This window comes from Rhea americana, unplaced genomic scaffold (genome assembly GCF_003343005.1).
Source record: "Rhea americana isolate MKP2758 unplaced genomic scaffold, rheAme1 scaffold_21, whole genome shotgun sequence".
Taxonomy (NCBI): Eukaryota; Metazoa; Chordata; class Aves; order Rheiformes; family Rheidae; genus Rhea; species Rhea americana.
In genome coordinates this window covers 7,898,762-7,917,754 of record NW_028186258.1, presented here as the reverse complement: position 1 = coordinate 7,917,754, position 18,993 = coordinate 7,898,762, and the positions used below count along the sequence as shown (strand labels likewise).

The following is an 18,993-nucleotide window of genomic DNA, read 5'->3' as shown; positions in this document are numbered from 1 at the left end:
CAGGGGGGCGGGGCCCGCCGGCAGGGCGCAGGCGCGGAGGCGGGAGGGGCGCGGGCGTGCGCATGCGCAGGAGGCGGGGACGCCGGAAGCGGCGGAGGGAGCCGAGCGGCGGGGGGAGGGGGACGCGTCTCCTCAGCGGCGGCCGCGGCGGCCGCGACACACGACGGCCTCTTCCTTCCCTCCCACCCTTCTTCCCTCCCTCCTGCCTGGTCCGGCCCGCCATGAGCTGCCGGCAGCCGCTGCCGAGCGAGCGCGGAGCGAGGCAGAGGTGAGGCGAGGAGAGGAGCCGGCGGTGGGGGAGGGGAGCGGCGCCTGAGGCGGCGGCGTGGGGGAGGGGCGGGCTGCCCCCCCCCCCGGGCTGGAAGGGGGGGGCTCGGCTAGGGAGCGTGGGGAAGGGGCGAGCAGCTCCCCCTAGGTGAGAGGGTTAGTTAGGGGGCACGGAGGAGGGGCGGGTAGGGCCCCCCCCGGGCTGGAAGGGGGGGGCTCGGCTAGGGAGCGTGGGGAAGGGGCGAGCAGCTCCCCCTAGGTGAGAGGGTTAGTTAGAGGGCACGGGTGAGGGGCGTGTAGGGCCTCCCACGCTGGGAAGCTGCTCAGTTTGGGGGAGGAGGAGAGCCCCACAGGGAGGTTTGGGGTGGCTGAGCAGGCTAGAAGGCAGGAGGAGTGCTCCCCTTCCCCCCCCCCCCAGTCTTGGGGTGTCTGGTGCAGTTAGTGGGGAGCAGGGGGGGGAAATGCTGCTGACAGGACAGGGGGAGGCTGCTGGGCTGGGGTGGACAGTGCTGGGGTGGCAGAGGGAGGAGGAGGCAGCTCCTGGCCTGCAGGCCTTGACCAAACACTGGCAGCTGAGGCTGCTGCTGGACCTTTTCTGCAAGCACAAGTCCAGCTGTAAACACTTTTTATTTGAGTCATTTTAGTGATTATATATATTACTTCAAAAAAAAAAAAAAAAAAAGCTCCATTCCAGATTTTGTGCATGCCCAACACACTGAAGTCCATAGCTCTGTGGCGTTTGTATGGTGGGAAGAATGATTTGATGCTACTATTAAACTTCTACTAATGCTGGAAGACGTCAGTTTACAACAGTTTTGCCGTCACTGCGACGCTGCTGTGAAGCAGCACTGATGTCATAAGAGGACGGCAAACGCCTCCGAAGCCGCGAAGGGCGCTGGCCTTTTATACGGTGTTTTCCAACACCCCGATTGCAAAGCTTTYATTCGCCATCAGAAATAACATTGCTGAGGAATGTGACTTGACTTCGAATGCTGTGAGAACTGAGAGACTGAAGGAAGCCATCGTAGACACTAAYTGTAGACTCATGTAAACAAGATGTACTTAATTGAGTATTTATTGAAAATGTAGTTACTGCTGCTCTTCCTGAGTGCTTTTCATAGCCAGTCAGATGTCATTCAAAACCAGGGGCGTATTTTTAGAAGTGTCTGAGTACTGAGCGGTGGCAAAGCTGAGAATCATCAAAGAAGTTTATTTAGAAAGATGCTTATTGCTAGTTTTGATGGCAGATATGAATCCATGTCTCTTAAATCTATATGAAAACTTCATCCTGGCTCCTTTGTGAGAAAGGTCATAGTTTTCTTTCTACTCTGCAGAGAACAATTACAAGGAGAATATGAAAGCCCACTGTAGATTAAAGGTTTAGAAGGATCCTTAGAAGGAAACTTCATTAGTTTATCAAGTTCTCATGCTTTTATTGCAGACTCATTTTTAGAAAACAAAGTAGAAAGTAAATCAGTGGACTGCTATTTTTTTCTCCTTTCTACCACAATTTCCTTCAGGAAGAGGAGGCGGAACGGTAATGAAGATGACAGTCACATTCCCCAGACAAAGCGTAATACCAGAAATACTGTCCTTCARGACTCTTGGGACACTGAGGTGAGAGGCTTTTCAGGCAAATTAAGTTTCTTTTAATGTTGCATTTAAATGATGGTTGGAATATTCCATGAAATTTTATTCACAGAGAGCTGTTAATGAAAACACAAGTTTTGCATGGTGTAAGAAGTCCTGAGGCTTAGCTCAGTGATTTACTTCAAAGATTGGAATCTGTAAAATACAATTTGGAAATCAGTATGTTTTCCCATGAACGTGCCTATCTTTTATTGAATGACGTGTTAATAATTATTAATGTGTAGTACCAAACTGAATACTCAGGAAAAGCATTTACTTCTGTTTTTAGTTTTGCTGTCTCAGATCAGGTATAACACATCCAGAACCAAACAGTGGATTACAAGTGCATGCGGTCACTTTGCCTGGCTGCGTACTCTTCCAAATTTGTATTTACTTATAACAACATACGTAGTAGGAAGCGAAAACGCACTTTCCCATTACAATGGAGCTCTGACTTCTGTAATATATAATTAGAGTGTCCCGTGCAGCCAATAGCATTTGTTTGATCTTTGAAAAATGTTCAGCAGTTTAAGCAAGACTTGTTCATTCAAAGCTGAAGGACCTGAACTCAAATTATCTGGTTTCTGTTTGTCTTTGCTATGATTTTTTTGTTGGACTGGGATAAATTCTTATCACTTTCTCTAGTCTCCCTGGCTGTTCTGCAGCATAAGTAGTTATTTAAATTGCAAGAGTATTGCGAAGTCAATTGGTAAGTGCTATTTGATGGAAGTGGACATTGAGCTATGTMCAGAATTGGTCACTCATTGCACCTTCCTAAAGCAGCTGCCATATTTGCTAGCTTTGATGGTTCTTTTTTTTTAATGCTGATTTCCAAAGTATGCTGCTTAATTTCCTAAATTGTTTCAAGTATTAATTATCTGAAAATTCACTATATAGCTTTCTAGTTAGTAATATATTTCCGTTGCAATGTGACAATGAAAAGAGCATAGAGTGAGGAGGCTCCCTACTGGTTTGTGTCCCTGAAAGTTAATGAAGTGTATTTCTTATATATATATTTTCAAATACAGTTAGTGTTCTTCTGTGTAGCCCTTTCACTTTGAAGGCTGGTTGCAGTGAGTTTTTATGAAGAATTGCAGTTTTATYGAACTGTTAATTGAACTTTGATTGCACAAAGTGTTGTGAGCTACGTAACTTGGAGCAACCTGTCTCTTCTCTTTTGATAATGGCTTCAAAGTATACTTAGATTTTCATTTCATCTTAAATGTGTATCCCATCACTCCTTTTGTCAGGGATACTTTTTTAAAAACCGTTACACCTTTAGAAGTCATTGTATGGAAAATATTCTAACAGTGGAGGTGTTCATCGTGAAGGTATCTGCTGTGACAGGAGAACTGTCTTATGTTTATGGTATCTGTATTACTGTTTTGCCAGAAGTAAGAGTTGCTGGGATGAAGTTGTTTGTTTCTTGGGTATAACGGGTAGAACATTAAATAGCTGCTTGCCATCTGACGCTGAATCACTTGTCCAACAGGTTAAACACCTCTTCGTGTGTAGAGTAGTTAATGACTAAACAAGCTTTATGGCGGGAGGAGGAAGAATTTAGTATGGAACAAGGGATTGAAGTAGGAGTAATGAAATTAAGAATATCAGGAAAAACTTTAATGGTGAGTGGCAGAAGCACCTTTGCTTGTCGTATAAACACTTGACATTTGACTGGGTAAAGCCGCTAAATTGTAGAAGTGGAAATAGTCTTGTAATAGCCACACGAGAGTGAATGACCTTAACTCTGTCCTTAACTGCTGATTTGTTTGGGTTGCCTGCAAGAACAGCATGGATATGAGCTGCCTGCCATGCCATCAGCAAAATCAGTGCAAAGTTGAATTGCTGAAGCTAACATTAAGACTACTGCTTCATGCATGCATCTGTGCTGTAGAAGTGTTTTAACGTATTAAACCCTGATATGCAGGCAAGTAGAATTTCTTACTGTTGATGCAGAATTGGAGGAATGTGCCGGCTGAATGCAGAGTTTTAGAAAAATCAATGTTCTCTTTCTCTAGGGAACAAAATTCACAATGTCTTCTACTGATGAATAGAGCTTTTTTTCCTTTTTGCTTGTTTTCTTGTAATGTTGGATCACTGAATTGAGCATGCCCAGAAACTCGAACCATGAAGTTAAATCACTGTTATTCCAATGTATCTTTAAGGACTTCCTGTGCCAAATGGAGAAATTATTGTGCTTATAGTGCACAAGTGTTTCCGATTCATGTCACTTTGAAATTATTGGCCATTTATAACACTTTCATTTAGTTTCCTGATAGTTTGTCATTTACAAAGGCAGCTCTTGGAGATTAAAAATCCCCATTAGCTGTAGAACTAAAAGCGTGTGTGGGGAGACAGGGGGGGCATTTTGTAACTTTCAAAGAGTACATGAGAAGAGAACTGCTTTTCATCTGAGGGCGTAGATTCACCGGCCTTTTATGAAAYACATTGGCTGAAGTACCAATTTGTTTTGCCTTCAGTTGAAAGTTAGTGATTTTATTCATATACAGCTTGATTTAATTGAAAAAATAACCTTGGTATGAAAATCAGGCAGCTTTGTTACTAAAACTGAGCTTAGTTTATGGCAGGATATCTCTATATCTCTTTCCTTTCTTTTTTTTTTTTCTTACTCTTCAAAGATGACAGCAATATATGTAAAATGAAGGGAGATTTTTTGTCTTAGTGGCAGTTCAGATGTAGGGTGTTCTGTGATGTTATCCCTGCATTGTTTGCTTCTAGTCACACTGCTCACATGAGCGAGATTTTTTTCGAGAGAGATTATCACTGTTTTCTCCGATTGGACTGTCCTTTCATTCAGGGTAGTCAGCATTCTTGGCTTTGACTCTTACAGGAGGGAGGCTGAGATTCTCTTCAATATTTATCAGTGCTATTTCTTGGCAGATTTCTATAAAGATGTGTGATTCCTGCTGTTCCTGAAGCAAACCATTCCCATACTTGTAGATGAAAACTACCATGAGGACAGCACAGAATTTCTACATTGCAGTTCAGTCCATGAACATGCACATAAAAAGCTAGAAAACTATACTGAATACTAAGTGCTAGCAAAGCAGTGTGCTTACCACCACATCTGATTTCCTGTTCAGGCTATACTCCATCCTCTCCACTTACAAGGAGGTTAGCTTTGTTGTCTTCCTTAATGCTTGCTTACAAATTTGTCAAAATCCCTTCCTACTCTTAGTCATCTACTTGCTCGTACATGAAGTTACGCAGAATGGCAGCAGATCCCATGAGATGCATGCTKCAAGCAGCCACTCAAGGGGAATTACTAGAATGTGCAGTTGGGCCTGCACAACCCAGAGAATCACCAATTAAAAGTCCTTTGCACTGATTTTTCCTGGGAAGGAAGGGAGTCTTCAGTTTCTGGCTAATTCTTTTCTTTCCTGAATAACTTTCTTCTGTAAAACCTCATTTCTTAAAGTTCCTCTTTTGATAGTCTGACTGAAGACAAGATTCCCCAGAGCCTAGAAATCAGCAGAGAAGGTTACTGRTGCAGGAAAAAGTTGTTTATCTCAAAACAGAGTTTTTGTCTATCATTGCACCTATGTCATTCTCCTCAAATATTACCCTAGTAAGAAAGAGTATTGCTGGTTTAAATTCTAATTAAAAACAAATTACTTGTCAGTTAAACTGATCTTGAAAGCTTTTGAGAGTAGCCAGGTCTAAATGACTGTTTCTCAAGTTCCTATGATTAGTGGTTGAGATGCTACATTACTGGTCAGTGGATTGGTTAGAACATTTACCTGGTCTTTTATTTGAAAGTTATTTAAAATTTTACAACCACTCAGTGTGATGTTTAAAAGAGTTCAGGAGCCAGATAAGCTTCGAAGATGCCCTTTCAATACTTAAGGTACTTAAAAGCCTTCATTGGACTACTTTCCTTTGCCCTTTCACTTAAAACATTGTTTCATTGTGTAGATAACTGACTTTGCTGACGTTATGACTTTAAGGATTCTTTTTTTGTCTAATTGTAGTCCAAATGCCTAACAGAATGTGCACCACAGCCTGGGGAACTGGTAGGTCTTTGACATGATTTGGGCAATAAGTGGGTTTCACGTGCTAGTGACTTTTTGCATTAGAGAAATGGAAATAAAGAGGGTCTGATAAACCGCATCTGTCAACAGCCTTAGATGTAGGAAGCACGTCCCAGGACACAATCTGCCTTAAAAAAAAAAAAAGAAAAAAAAAACCATAGAAAATGATCTTTACTAATAGCTCTAAAATGTTTGTTCTGTTAACATGAAACCTTTAGCAGTAAGTAATACTAGGTTCTCATTTCAATTTTTACCTTGATTTTCAGAAGGTGGCTGTAACGAAAAACAGTAAGGAACACAGACTAAAAGGAAACAAAGTGTCCTGTGCGGTGGGTTTCTCTCCAAGGCTGCTGTAACTTGTTAAGCATAACAGTGTTGCATTTCAGTATTTACACTTTGTGCAAAATGAGACGGTCTAGCATATACCATTTAGTGGCTCCTCTCTGTCCTTCTAGTGTTCTCACTAGTATTACTAGTATTAGGAGAAGTAGCTGGTTGCTCATATAGTTATATCTGTTGCTTTCCTAAGATACGATTTTTTTWTATAATTGCTTTACTTGCTACCTGGATCTAACATGCAGCATGATTGCAGCCTCGGCACAGTTTTCTTGCTTGCTATACTACAACAAAACTAAAGCATTTTTGGTCCTGAGCAGAAAAGCACATTTATTTTATTTATACAGCTGAATTCTCATGATCAATTGTGTAATCAGTGCTGTGGGACTTTGACGTTTTGGTCCATCTCAAATATTTATACAGAATGGCTTCCTGAGCCTGTCTCACTGGGTATTGACAGATATGCCAGGTGCAGCATGCACCGTTCTTCAGATTTTACTCTAAAGGATTTCTGGATGCGGTGCTGTTAAAATTACTGTTGACTGCTTTAAATTTGGCTTCCTCTGCTGTGGCCACCAAGCTTTGCCTTCTGTGGTTTTAGTTTAATACTTAAAGATGTTTATCTGCTGTCATTTATGCTGGCTGCTTTTTTAAATTTACATTTTATGGGAGGAAGTAGTCTCTTTCTCATTTTTAGGCACTTAAATCTTTGCAGCATTGTCCTGAACAGCATATCACGCTGTAACAAAATATTTCTGCTATAACTAATAGAAGTCTTTCCTTAGCAGCCCTTAAAATGATTTTTATGTCTTTGAAACACTGAAAATCATGGTTTAGTGCTCTTCTAGCATTGTTACAATGTGTTTATCTTCTAAACGCTGATGAATGAGCCCTGTCCTCTTATGTGAGCTAAATCATGGGTTCTGTTTTCTGCACATAGAAGTATTTTGATGGCTGTCYCTTTTACTGTACTGTCAAGTAAATTGGTATAGAAAATCACAAGTTAACCTTTCAGTCCCAGTGCTTACTGGGAAAATACTAGCTGTATGTATATCAAGGTGTTCAAAGACTTAAAACAGATACTGTGTTGCATTTATTTTTAACAACCTGTTGCTTTGGATGCTTCAAATCACATTTTAGAAAAATTGACTTCTAGAACGATATTTTGCATGGTGCTTACCTAAACTGTCTGCTAGAACAGAACTGATGTGAAAAACAATGCAGCTTTTTTCTAATGTCCTGCCTGCCTTTACTGACACATGCAATTCAGTAGGAATGTTCTTTATTTTCCAATTCTCAGAYGGATTCAGCAAACTTCACTAGTGCTAATATGGGTCATGGGGGCAGAACTGGTGGGCCTAAAACCAAAAGATTGAAGCTCAATATACTGGAGGTCAGTGAGCCCCAGGGTGAAAGCTTGTTCATTCCTTCTACTCCTTGACACTTTTCAGGTGTTGGCAAAATAACTGAAGCAGTGAATGCCAAGAAAGAACACTTGGTGGATGTACTTTAGTCCATCAGGCTGAATGTGAGCCTGAAAATGTGGAAGGGAGGGACTTACTCTAAAGAGTATTTGCTTAACTGAGGTGTTTCACTGTGAACAGGAGAGAAAAATGTCTGTGTCATTTTGCTGTTAACATTCTTTTTGTGTCTCATAGTCCTCCAGCAGTGATAGCGGCAGCAGCAGCAGTTGTAGTAGCAGTAGCATCAACAGCCCTGACAGAGCAAGTGGTCCAGAAAGCAGCTTAAACCAGATAATTGCAGGATCCAGTCCTGTCACCTCCCAGTCCTTCCATGAGCAATCTGCACTAAGTCAAGGTCCTTACTTCCACATCAACCAGATCCTGAAGGAGGCACACTTCCACAGCTTACAGAATCGGGGACGCCCTCCTACATGATGAACCAGCAGTTCCTTGCCTTCTGTGAAGGGACAGCACTGTGTAGATTTGATATTTCAACTTAAAGTTTGTTAAAATGGAATTGCACAAAATGCCTGTTGCCTTTTCAGTCTATATTTGAAATAACAGGTTAACAGGAAATTGTTTACTTGTGGTTTGCTGCACTATTGCAATGCAAAAGGGGCTTTGAAGCAATTTTTATAGGATTCTTTTTGGGGTGGTTATAAAGTACATGTCAAGGTGAGACCGAGGAATCCACGTCTGTATTATAGGATTGCATAATGAGTCCAATTCCAATTGACTGCCTAATCTGTTTGTTAGCAGTTTGTTGCTTTATGTAAAGTTCCTTCMAACATTCATCTTCAGTTTTATAAGTCTTTTTTAATTTCAATAAAATAGTAAAAAATTTCTTTGGCATAATTTTTTTAAAGGCATGATGCTAGTTAACTGCTTGTTTACAGTCAAAAAGCTGCTGAGAATATCTGTTGTTACTGGGATCCTTTAGGACTACTACAGCTACAACTTCCCACTCAGCTTAGTGTGTGATGAGCCTTATCTTGCTTGATCTTTACTGCTACAGTATTAAAAAGAAAATGTGAAAATAGAATCAGGAAAGCTTAGGCAGCTGTAGCCAAAATATCAGGTGCCCATTGGGGATCCTTTAGATAGCAGAGTTGTGATCTCTTGAGGAAAGCACAGAGTAGCCTGGAGAGGGGGTGTTAAACAGGGAGGAAGTAGACCTCAGACACCAATTTAACTGAAATGTTTTGTTTTCTGTTGAACTGTGTACTACTTTAAGGTTAACAACTCCTAAGGAATAGGAAGTAAAAGAGCAGATAGACTTCTGTTTCAGTAGCCAGATTACAGAGACCACCCTGACTGGTATCTGATTTAAATAGCAAACTAGGATCTTCCTGAGGATGGAAAAGTAGTCCTCTTCTGATAATAACAGTAAAGGTGTTACCACACCCTGTTGAGAGGAGAGTGTGAAGATGAATATAGAGACAAATGTATGGGTTCGGGGTGTATATATATTATTTTTTAATTGAATCACTTAGTCATGCCTGAAAGCCATCCCAGCTTGAAGAGAGAAGGTGCAGCTGTGTCTTCTTCCTCGGTTACAAGCTGCCTGAACAAAGAGCCAGGGCGGAACGTCTCATCGTCTGTTCTTGTGAGTGCAAGAGGTGGAACCTGTTTTTTTTTTTTTTGTTTTTTTTTGAGAGAGAGAGAGAGTCAATAACTATTACAGCATACCTTTTTGTTTTCCCTCCCTCGCCCCCGCCCCATATCCTCACCTACAGAAGCTGCAAGGTGGCATAGATTACAGCAGAACAACTGTTCTCAGGCATGTTGAGCCTGAACCCCAAACTAAGTTTTGTTACTGCTGCTATAGGTGATAGGCAGGACACGACAGGCAGGACCGTGGTGGTTCTGAGTGGTACAAGCATAGCTTCTTGCTGTTAGCAACAGTTAACTTCTCAGATATCATTCAATGCTCAAAAAAAACCTTTCTGTATTGCAAGAGGGAAGAAGCTGTTGCTCTCAATGCAAGGGGGGTAACAGAATGCTAAAAGTACAGCTCTAGCCTCTGYGTAGAGAGGTATTCTTAAGCAGCTGTGGACTTTAACCTCTCCAGAACCTTTTTAGCATAAAAGAGGTAAGCATCTGTCAGTAATTGTCAATAATTGTGTTATTGTCCCTAAATTGGGTTCTTTTACCTAGTAAAAGAACCCAGTTTTAGGACAATAGTGTGGCCAGTGCAGAATATAAGTTTTGCTACTGCTACAACAGGAGAAGGGAGCAGTAGGAGCGAGACAGACATTACTACACACTTCTACAGTCTACTATGCCTAAGTTGTAAGAGGTAAAGTGTACCTTCATTTTGAAGCTTCAGGCTTTTATACAACCTTTACACAATGTCTAGATCTTAATGCTTCTGAATAATGGAGAATAAGAGTTGCAGAGTAAAAGTTAGCATCTCAGGTAACAGTCTAGGCTCTGATAAAATCAGGTCTTTACTGTTCTGTTCCACGTGAAAGGACATCACCACAGATAGATACCGCGTTAATAATGGCTAAAGGAAACAGATTGCTAAATACTGTTTCCTGCAACAGTGAGGTATTCCTTGGCGCTCTGCCCTCAGCGCAGGGCGCTCCATCTAAACAGATATTTAAAACTGTGGGAAACATGTAGCAATGTAATAGTTGTCTGCTAATAAAACTCAAACACTGGACAGCACAAAGCATTTGCAAGAGAAGCAAGCCACTCAATTCACACAGGCTTAAATACCCAAGCGAGACTTCATCAGGAGTTAAAGGTCAGCATCATACTAGAAGGGAGTTCAAATAATTAGACAGTATTCTTCAACATTTCTTGCAGCCATCCTTAAATCAACCAAGTCTATGCATTGATCTCAAAATGCCTCATCTGTATAAGTGTTCACTGCATTTTCATAGTGGTTATTGCCTATGTTGATTGCAGAGCAGTACGCCAAAAGGAAAAATCCAGATGCCCTCAGTGTTTTTTGTCTTTTTTTTTTTTTTTTTTTTTTTTTTTTTTTTTGAGGGGCAAGGGGAAATCCAAACCATCTCATGCTGTGTTGCCATAATGGTTCTCCTATTTTACAGAAAATAAAAATGGCTTAAATATTACTGTTTGGCTACTTTCTTCTTTCCCTACAAGTTATAGTGTAGGTGGGAGAATGAGCACTGGCAGAAAGTTAATATGGCTTTATTTTACCAACCTGAACTCTTTCTGTGTTTCTGGTAGAAGATTTGGTCTTTCGTGAGCTGGACATACTTAGYGGCAGAAGTCCAAATCTTAAAGAGATGGAATAAAGAAATACAATTGGTAGCACAGGAGCAACAGTTTTAAAAGTGTTTCCTGAAGAGATGTGAGAATGCACAGCGTAGCTGAATAACTTACCTGATCTGACTGGATGCTAATGGCAAGATATTATGGAGCTCCTGGGAGCTCAGAGTGCTGCTCCTACTAGTGTATTGGTTCTCTGTCCCAGTCAACAAGCCGAAGAGAACCTAGAAGACATGAAGGAGCTGCTAGTATTTGGGGACATCTGTGGAGTGGATCAGATGAATGGCACACTCCCACGGAGTCTACCGTAGTTTTGGTAATGTTCCAGAATACTTGTGGTTAGTTGTTTAATTATCCAAGTTTCAAGTTTGGATATTAAGTCTCTCTTCACCCTCTTTAACTCTTGCTTTTGATTGGTGCTGCTAGCTATTATCAGAATTGAGCTCTAGGCCTATTTCAGTACTACTTAACCCAATTAGTATCACATAGGCTCCAGTGAATCCTGTTAGATAAAGCTGAGCCAACTCCATGCATGACTGTGTTATCTAGCCAGCTCAGCAAGCTACTCTTATCTTCAGCTGCTTTAAATACTTTTTGCGTTCCTGAGTAAGTGCGCCAGTAGTTATCTTTGGGTATTAAGCTGTTTATAAACCCACCAAAGCTGCCCTTGTAGAGCGCAGCAAACTTGTTTTGCAACAGTGCTTCCTGATGCATTCTTTTCTTTTCCTGAACTTACAGAGGTTCGTTGAACCAGGCGGTTAAGGTTGCTATTTAAGTGTGGAGTAAAAACATCCAAGTCAAACGGATCTATGTGTCCCTCCAGGAAGTCAATCACCTTCTCAATCCTACAATCAGAGCAGAAGAATCCTGTCAGTGTTGCATCTTAGAAGAGTAGGATACAAGAAGGATGGCTGCAGATGAGGACAAAGTGGTTTCATTTGTCCCTCTGAAACCTTGAGGAACTTACCCCTAAGAGGCGACCAAGCAAAACAGAAATTGCCTAGCAGAACAGCAGCTCTTTGAATGGTTTCCAGCTAATACAAACACAACCTACAAAGTCTGCAACTGTACAGGAAAATTCACCTTGCTATAAGTCTTATCAAAAGATGCCTCAGCCTCAAGACTGGAACATAGACAAGTTTTTAGACTCTTGAGAGGGAGCCTAACTATTCTCTCCAGCAGCATTCTCTGAAGGTACCCCTGCTGACACACAGGCCTGTTGTATATCCAAGCAGAGGGGACCAGTTGCTGTTTCCGAGCTGAAGCCTCAGAATCCCATCCCTCCTTCTATGTTTTGAGGGTGAGCTTAGCATCAGTGAAGGGAGTAGGAGAACAGGGCTCTCAAACAACAGGACAGACCTGTTCCTGGGCAGTGCGCAAAGGGGAGTGTCTGTGCTGCTCTTCAGGATATTCTGCTTGTCTCAAAGACACCGCTTCTGTAGATACTTTCCTGACTGCTGGAAAGTTTAAACAGTTTTGGGGCCCCACAGGGTGCTGCTGGCATCTGAATCCCACAACTATACCTCACCCAGAGTCATGCTTGATCCTGCTGGCTTTTGCTTCCTCGCTCTTTGCTGTCAAGATGATATTCAGGTACCGCAGATCATAGAGTAACTGCAAAGCTCTGTTCTGGGTCATGGGGAAGGTACCTTCTTTCTGCAAATAGGACAGTCAGAAGAAAAGGCTGTCTTGACTCAGATTGTAAACAGGGCTTTCAAAGGACTGCTGCAGGCTAAACATTTAACAGTCAAGAATCAACCAACCCAGCTAAACCACTCAGAACAGGCAATCTGGTGTCAGATCTACTTGTTGCCTCATCTTTCTTGGGAGGTGGTGGTGAAAAGGGATGTATCCACCTAACTCTCACAGGTGGACGGTTTCTGTTCCAAGGACAGGAGCATAATTACTGCCTCATGATCCAGTGACCCTCTCATCCCACTCCAGCAAGGGAAGCACTGTGAGCAAGCTGATCACACTCGCATACCTTCTCCTGCTTCTCTTCTAAAAGCTTTTGATAGGCAACAAGTACTTCTGCCATGCAAGTCTTCAGCAGCTCCTGCAAGGTGACTTTTGGAAGAGTGTGACCTCCAACCCGGTTCATCTCTTGGCACAGACTGAAGAGGAGGCACTGAACGTACCAGGATGGCTGTTTAAAAAACGGGTAAGTATTATTTTCATGTGGTATGTAAGCTACATCAGCTTTATCGAGGGGATGACTTCTTTTTGGTTGTCCTGCTTCCTCAGCAACCTCAGATCTCTACCACTGAGATCTACTTGCCCCCATAGCCTGGCTTCAGTCTTTCATAAGGTTTCATCTACTGATAAACCAGACACTTGGTTATAATGGTCCTAGAAGCCACACAAGTACTTTCAACAGGAAGTCTTCAGCTGAATGCAGTCAAATCGGAGTTCTTTCTGCCTTTTTTCCTATCAGAGTTGATCCCAACACCAGCTATTTGGGTTCACTGTTTACTCCCTTGTCCTTCTCCCTTACCTCCAAACTATCCTGAGCTTTCATTCCAGTGCTTTTTCCTTCAGAGTCGACAAAATCCACCTTCTGAATGTCACTACAGGAGACTGTTGTCCTGTCCAGCCTCTCTCTTACTGAGCAAACACTGAACTCCTCCTTGCCTTGGCCCTCCTCTCCCTCCATGGAATTGCCACCTGCTTTATCACTGCAACTGTCACTCCTGCCCTCCCTAAGAGCCTAAGGAAATCTGCAAGCCTCAGGTTTTGCATAGTCCTGCTTTTACAGTCCTGTCTTTCAGTGCATTGAATTTCTTGAAATCACCTCTCCTGCAGGCCTCTATGTGTAAGGCAAATGCGGGTCCTTCTTTGGCTCAGCCAAAGGATCTGGGCCAAGCTCGTTTATTTGAATATGCAGTGACAAATGTGTTAACTTCCTTCCCCTGACCTCTGTCCTTAAAGTATAATCACTGCAGAGAGCAAGTAACAGCACAAGGAAGAGTTTGCCCTGTCACCATAACACCAGGCAAACTGCACAGCAGGTCAGCACACCTGGACCTCACACCTGACTTTCAGTGAGAAGGATGCTGGCTTTCCTACTGAGCCACACAAGTTGTTAAGTCTAGAGATTCCACTTGATAAATGACCTGCTAAATACAGAGCTGAAGCCTCCTTAAATGAGGTGTCCCTGAAGTCACTCTTGCAAAAGACAAAGGCTGGTGCATGTTTGACAAAGCAGTGGTTTTGGAGACCAATGCTTTTCTCTTCCTGACAGACTGTTTCTCTGCACTGGGAGAGGATGTTTCTCATACCTGCACAGGTAGCCGGATCTTTGACGTTACGCTGTTTCCAGACTCGGTCTCCTCCTGAATTTCAATTTCATCCCAGTTGGTGGCTGTGGCCAAGATAGAGCCTGCTGTGTCTAGCAGCAAAGTGCGGGTAAAGCACTGAACCAGAGCCTAGAGCAGAGAATACAAAAGCACACAGTCACAGGAGAGACAGATCTAATGTGAGCAATAAAAAATGCGCAGCCTGTTTCTTCCCATGGAGGCTGACCTCCCTCATCCCGTTCCTCCCCAAGCGAACCTTGCAAAGACCATCCCATTACAGCAGATCTGCTGGATGCCACCTTCAAGCTGCAGCTGCTTCCTTTTCCCACAGGCTGATTGCACTGTGTGGTGGCAATGGCGTGAGCTCTCAAGAGCTGGCACCAGCTAAGGAGCAGCAGCACTGACTGCAGGGAGCTGAATGAGAGGAGCCCACATAGGAAACATGTGATGACAGAAACAGCCACTTACTTTGGTGACAGCTGAGCTCCATATCTGGTAAGCAAACAGGCTCTGCTGCAAAAGCTCTGCCTTCACTTCCTGCCACTTGGCCTGCGCAGGGTTCACTTCCTGGGCTTTCCCCTTCCCCAGCTTCTTTGCAGAGCGGGTTTCCTTCAGTGCTGTCTCCGTGCTGCCCGACTGGCCCAGGACACACTGCTTCAGGTGAGGGCACAGCTCACTCAGGGACTGGCAGAGTCTTGCCATGAAGAGGACAGCATTGAGTTTGCTATCACTGGGAGCATCTGCCTGCTCTCCTAGCAGGCTCTGGGCACTCTGGAGCTCTTCGCGCACACAGCCCAGCACATAACGGATGCAGGCAACACAGTGGTCACGGAGCAGCCCTTCCACAATGCTGGCGTCAGCAAATCGGTCAAAAGCAGAGCAAGACAGCACTGTGGGAGCTGCCTCCTTGGCAGGCGAGGAGTCCGAGGGAAGGTAGGACAGAAGGTCATCCAATCTGGCCTTGAGTTTTGAGTCAAGAGCTGAGCAGAAGCTCTGAACACATGGAGTGAGCACCTGTGCTTTCATGGACAGGCCACTCTTGGTGAACTGGCTGCGGTTTGCCACATTGACCCAAGCGGTATCTGAAGGCAGGTCACTAGAGCTCTCTGACCACAGGAACAGGGCCACATTGTGTTCAAACTGGATGTGTTTGCTAGGGACAGAGGTGCTGGACTTGCTTTCAAGTTCCTGTAGGGCTAAGATGAGAAGCTGTTTGGAGCTGCTTGAGATAGAGTCAAATCCTTCTTTAGTTAGTGTCTGAAAGAGAATGAGGGAAAAGCACCCTTTTTGCGCTTCCTGCCACCCTATCACTATTTAGGTGCTGGCTCACAGGCAGCAATGGACAGTCCTAGATAATAGGGAAGGACACAGCAAAGTTCCCTGGCTCTCCATGAATTGCCAGCTGCCCCAAACTGCACGAGGCTTAGCCCAGAATCATCCCCTAGCCAGCTCTGCTGAGGAAGCTTGGCTGCCACGCAGACAACAAGGCTTCGCTCAAGGGAAACCCGGGGAGTGGCTGGTGCGGAGCACCCACCTGTAACCTGTCCAGGAACAGCTGCCGCAGCAAGTCCTCCCAGAAGGAAGCAGGTTTGTCCAAAAGGCGACGGCACACAGTGTCCCAGTGCTGGCTCACCGACTCGCTTGTAAGCAGTTCCCACACCGCATCGCGGATCCCAGCCAGGCCTCTCAAGCTCTTCACGTAGACCAGCAGGTTAGTGATTCCAGCCTTGATGTCGTCATTACACCTGAAGGCAACGTTTTGTTTCAGTCTGACTTGCTCGGGCACAGCCCCAGGGAAGGCAGGAGAGAATGTCTGCTATAAGGTGGGGAAATTCTTAACATTGCAGCAAGAGACTCTGCCTGGGGGAAACACCTTTCCTCCCAGTGAGTCTGGCAGCCGCATCCTGGGTCTCACAGCAGGGCCTAGCAGGAATGCCATGTGCCCTCCAGCAGAAACCCGGGGCTGTGATGGGTACCCAAGCTAGAAGCACTCCTGCAACAGTGCACTAGCACCCCATAAAAGCCCCCATTACACTAACTGCTGCCCTGTTGTGAGCCAGCACGGGCAGGCAGGGAGAACATGTAGGGTGCTCTGGGATGCATTGCTGGGGAAATATCGCCTGGCCGGCCAGCCAGCATGACCATGCCCCATGGCAGATGATTGCAGGAACCAGCTGGCCACCCTGGCAGGGGCTCCAGGTGATAACTCACAATACAGGACTGACAAATGACAAACAAGGTTGCTAAGGTGGGAGGAAGGGCTGCCAGCCTGTTCCACTTCAGAGGGCAGAGCGTGGTGGGAAGCGGTGGAGCTGGGAGGTCTGTAAATGAGTAGTGGGTCGGGCTGCCTCTCCTCACAGTCTCGTGGAAGGGTAGTGAGGAGAGGAAGGAAGTGCTGGACCAGGAGCTTGAAGAGCCAGGTAAGGAGTTTCCTTCTCTGTTTGCTGGTGGGTTACACTGCAGCATGCAGGAACTCTMAACAAATATTGCTATGCAGCCCTAGGTGAGTCCATGTGGTTTGTTACATTGGAGTGTTACAGCTTGGTTTTTAGGACAGCAGAGCCAGCAGAAGGCACTGCCTGTCTGGAGTCAGCAAGTGAGCTTGGATTTGCTTTGTGCTGCTGCTTTGGCACAGAGACTTTGCGGTGTCTGGGAAAGTCTTACAAAGGAGGCCACTTTGTGTGCAGTGGCACAGCAATGCTGCCACACTCACATGGTGATCCACTTCTGCAGTGTATCTCTGAGGTAGTCCTGGCTGATGGGGTGTGCCAGGGTCCGGAGGGCTGGCTGGAACTCCACCACAGATGCCGGGAGGTATCTGAACCAGCTGCTCAGCTTCACCTCATCCTCCAGAACCCCACCTCCCCCTGGAAACACATGGAATGGGGGAAATCAGCACAGCACCATGGCAGCCTCCTGCCCCACAAGCCCAGAAAGCCAGAGCTGCCTGGTGCTTACCRGCTGGATGCTGGCCTGTGGTGCTCTCCAGTGTCGAGAAGAGCAAGCCACAAGTCAGAGCTGGATCTGAGGGTGCCCCCTCGGGCATCGTGTAAAACAGAGCATGAGCCTGGTACAGGGTGGTGGTTAGCAGCTCCATCAGTGAACACACCTGAGCTTTTATACCTGCACCTGTAAAGAAATGCCTTTCAGTAAAGGCAGCCCTTTTAACAGAGGTRTGACCAGCCCCACATTTCAAGGCAGACAGGCAGGCCTGTGATTCTAGAGAAACATTTCCAGTGAAGGGCTGCAGGGCACAGGACTTAGCTCTGTGCATCATCTGYTTCCTCAGTTAAAGATGGGCTGGCATGAGCCACTGTACACTTGATTCAGCGTTGCAGCAAAACGCTGCCAGCGTTGTCAGCTACAACATTCCAGAAATGCACGGTGGCTGTGTCCCTGCCATCACGAGCTTTACAGGACTAATGTCCCTGGATCTTCTGCCTGCGTGCTGCAGGGCAAGCAGGAGATAAAGCAAAGCGGGTTACCCAGAGTTAAGAAAGAAGGCAGTCTAGCCACACTGACCATGATGTGGCTGGTTGAGAAGCTGCTGGATAGCTGCCTTCCTGGCCAAAAGGAAGTCTGCTAGGGCCTGGCGTGGAGAGCTGTCCTCCAGGAGCATGATAGAGCACAGTGCTTCTGCCACCGCCTGGTCTGACACGGCCCGGCACTTCAGCAGGGATTTGCTCTCCTGCAGGATGGTGGATCTAGCAAGGAAATGAGCCAGGCAGTCACCATACACTGGAGRAAAGTAGTTCAGTGTTTGACTTAAATATTCAAGGTTCAGGTTTGGTTATRTGATACTCAACAGAAACTGCATTCAATACTTTGTTATTTGCAGCAAAACCTCTTGGCAACCTATCAAGCCCCTCGGAGAACATTACTTTCTCTTTGTGTARAACTAGTACTATCTAGCTTGTTAAACAGTTAGGGGAGAAATTCCTGCCTTAGGCTGACAAAAAGGCAGATTTCCTGGAAATAAGAGCCCTGGTGTGACTCTAATGTGTTCCTGCATCCTGCTAACTTTGTGTTCTTGCTGCATTTCTCTGGAAGAGCCCCCTTTTCACAGRAAAACTGATAAACCTGCCAGTCAGTTCAGCTTTTCACACAGAATGGGCTCTGCTGGGCAGAGCTGCAGCCTGTGCTAATCTGGGGGATTAGGCCAAGGCAGCAGCTCTGGGAGCCAAGCTGGGGAGAGGCAGCTGCGCTCAGGCTGCAGGTCAAGTACGAGCAGAGGAGGAGGAAGGGCTTCCCCCATCTCCTCCCGGCCTGGAGCCATCGAAGGGCAGCAGACCGCGGGGCAGGCCGGCGCCGGGCTGCTCACCTGAAGTGGCTGGCGGCAGCGACTTGCCGGACGAGGATGGGGAAGCGGGCGAGGATGGGGCTGTATCGGGAGCTGCCGGGCTCGAGCTGCAGGAGCCCGTGGAGGTGGCAGCAGAGCAGGTAGAGGCGGGTGGCGTGCAGGTACCGCGAGGCCTCCATGGCGCTCCACACCTTCTCCGGGATTTCCAGCAGCAGCTTGATCTGCGCCGCRGCGCGGTAGAACCGCTCGGGTGCTGGCAGCGGCGCCTGCGCAGCCTGGTCAGGGAGCACCACGGCTGCACCCCGCTGTCCCTGGGGTGCCCCGTCCCCTCACCGCTCCCCATCCCTCTGGGCCCCCCTTCCCTGGGGTGCCCAGTTCCCCCAGCACCTTCCTGGGCCTCCAGG

General features: G+C 45.6%; 2 protein-coding genes across 6 annotated transcripts in view; one reads left to right on the top strand and one right to left on the bottom strand.

Annotated features, from left to right (window-relative positions):
• Positions 1-62: 62 nt before the first annotated feature.
• Positions 63-8,590, top strand: VCF1 (VCP nuclear cofactor family member 1). 5 transcript variants are annotated; one of them, XM_085304758.1, is made up of 5 exons: positions 134-268; positions 1,788-1,884; positions 5,889-5,930; positions 6,215-6,277; positions 7,943-8,590. In XM_085304758.1, exons 1-5 carry the CDS (start codon positions 222-224, stop codon positions 8,180-8,182), a joined length of 489 nt encoding a protein of 162 aa, XP_085160884.1. In that variant the 5' UTR covers positions 134-221; the 3' UTR covers positions 8,183-8,590. The 5 variants fall into 5 exon arrangements, with proteins under 5 accessions (XP_085160880.1, XP_085160884.1, XP_085160881.1 ...); XM_085304756.1 differs by lacking the exon at positions 5,889-5,930 and adding an exon at positions 951-1,314 and having other exon boundaries at positions 193-268; XM_085304754.1 differs by lacking the exon at positions 5,889-5,930 and having other exon boundaries at positions 63-268.
• A 609-nt stretch (positions 8,591-9,199) lies between these two features.
• The window catches only part of COG1 (component of oligomeric golgi complex 1), an 11,971-nt gene continuing 2,177 nt past the window's right edge, over positions 9,200-18,993 (bottom strand). The window contains exons 2-15 of the mRNA XM_085304796.1: positions 18,611-18,864; positions 17,812-17,993; positions 17,248-17,418; positions 17,003-17,156; positions 15,824-16,034; positions 14,758-15,546; positions 14,272-14,418; positions 12,978-13,139; positions 12,522-12,649; positions 11,730-11,838; positions 11,108-11,217; positions 10,926-11,001; positions 10,472-10,511; positions 9,200-9,373 (exon numbers count right to left, since the gene is read on the bottom strand). Of these exons, the coding sequence (XP_085160922.1) occupies positions 10,494-10,511; positions 10,926-11,001; positions 11,108-11,217; positions 11,730-11,838; positions 12,522-12,649; positions 12,978-13,139; positions 14,272-14,418; positions 14,758-15,546; positions 15,824-16,034; positions 17,003-17,156; positions 17,248-17,418; positions 17,812-17,993; positions 18,611-18,864 (2,511 nt within the window). The 3' untranslated portion in view covers positions 9,200-9,373; positions 10,472-10,493. The remainder of the gene's footprint in view (positions 9,374-10,471; positions 10,512-10,925; positions 11,002-11,107; positions 11,218-11,729; positions 11,839-12,521; positions 12,650-12,977; positions 13,140-14,271; positions 14,419-14,757; positions 15,547-15,823; positions 16,035-17,002; positions 17,157-17,247; positions 17,419-17,811; positions 17,994-18,610; positions 18,865-18,993) is intronic.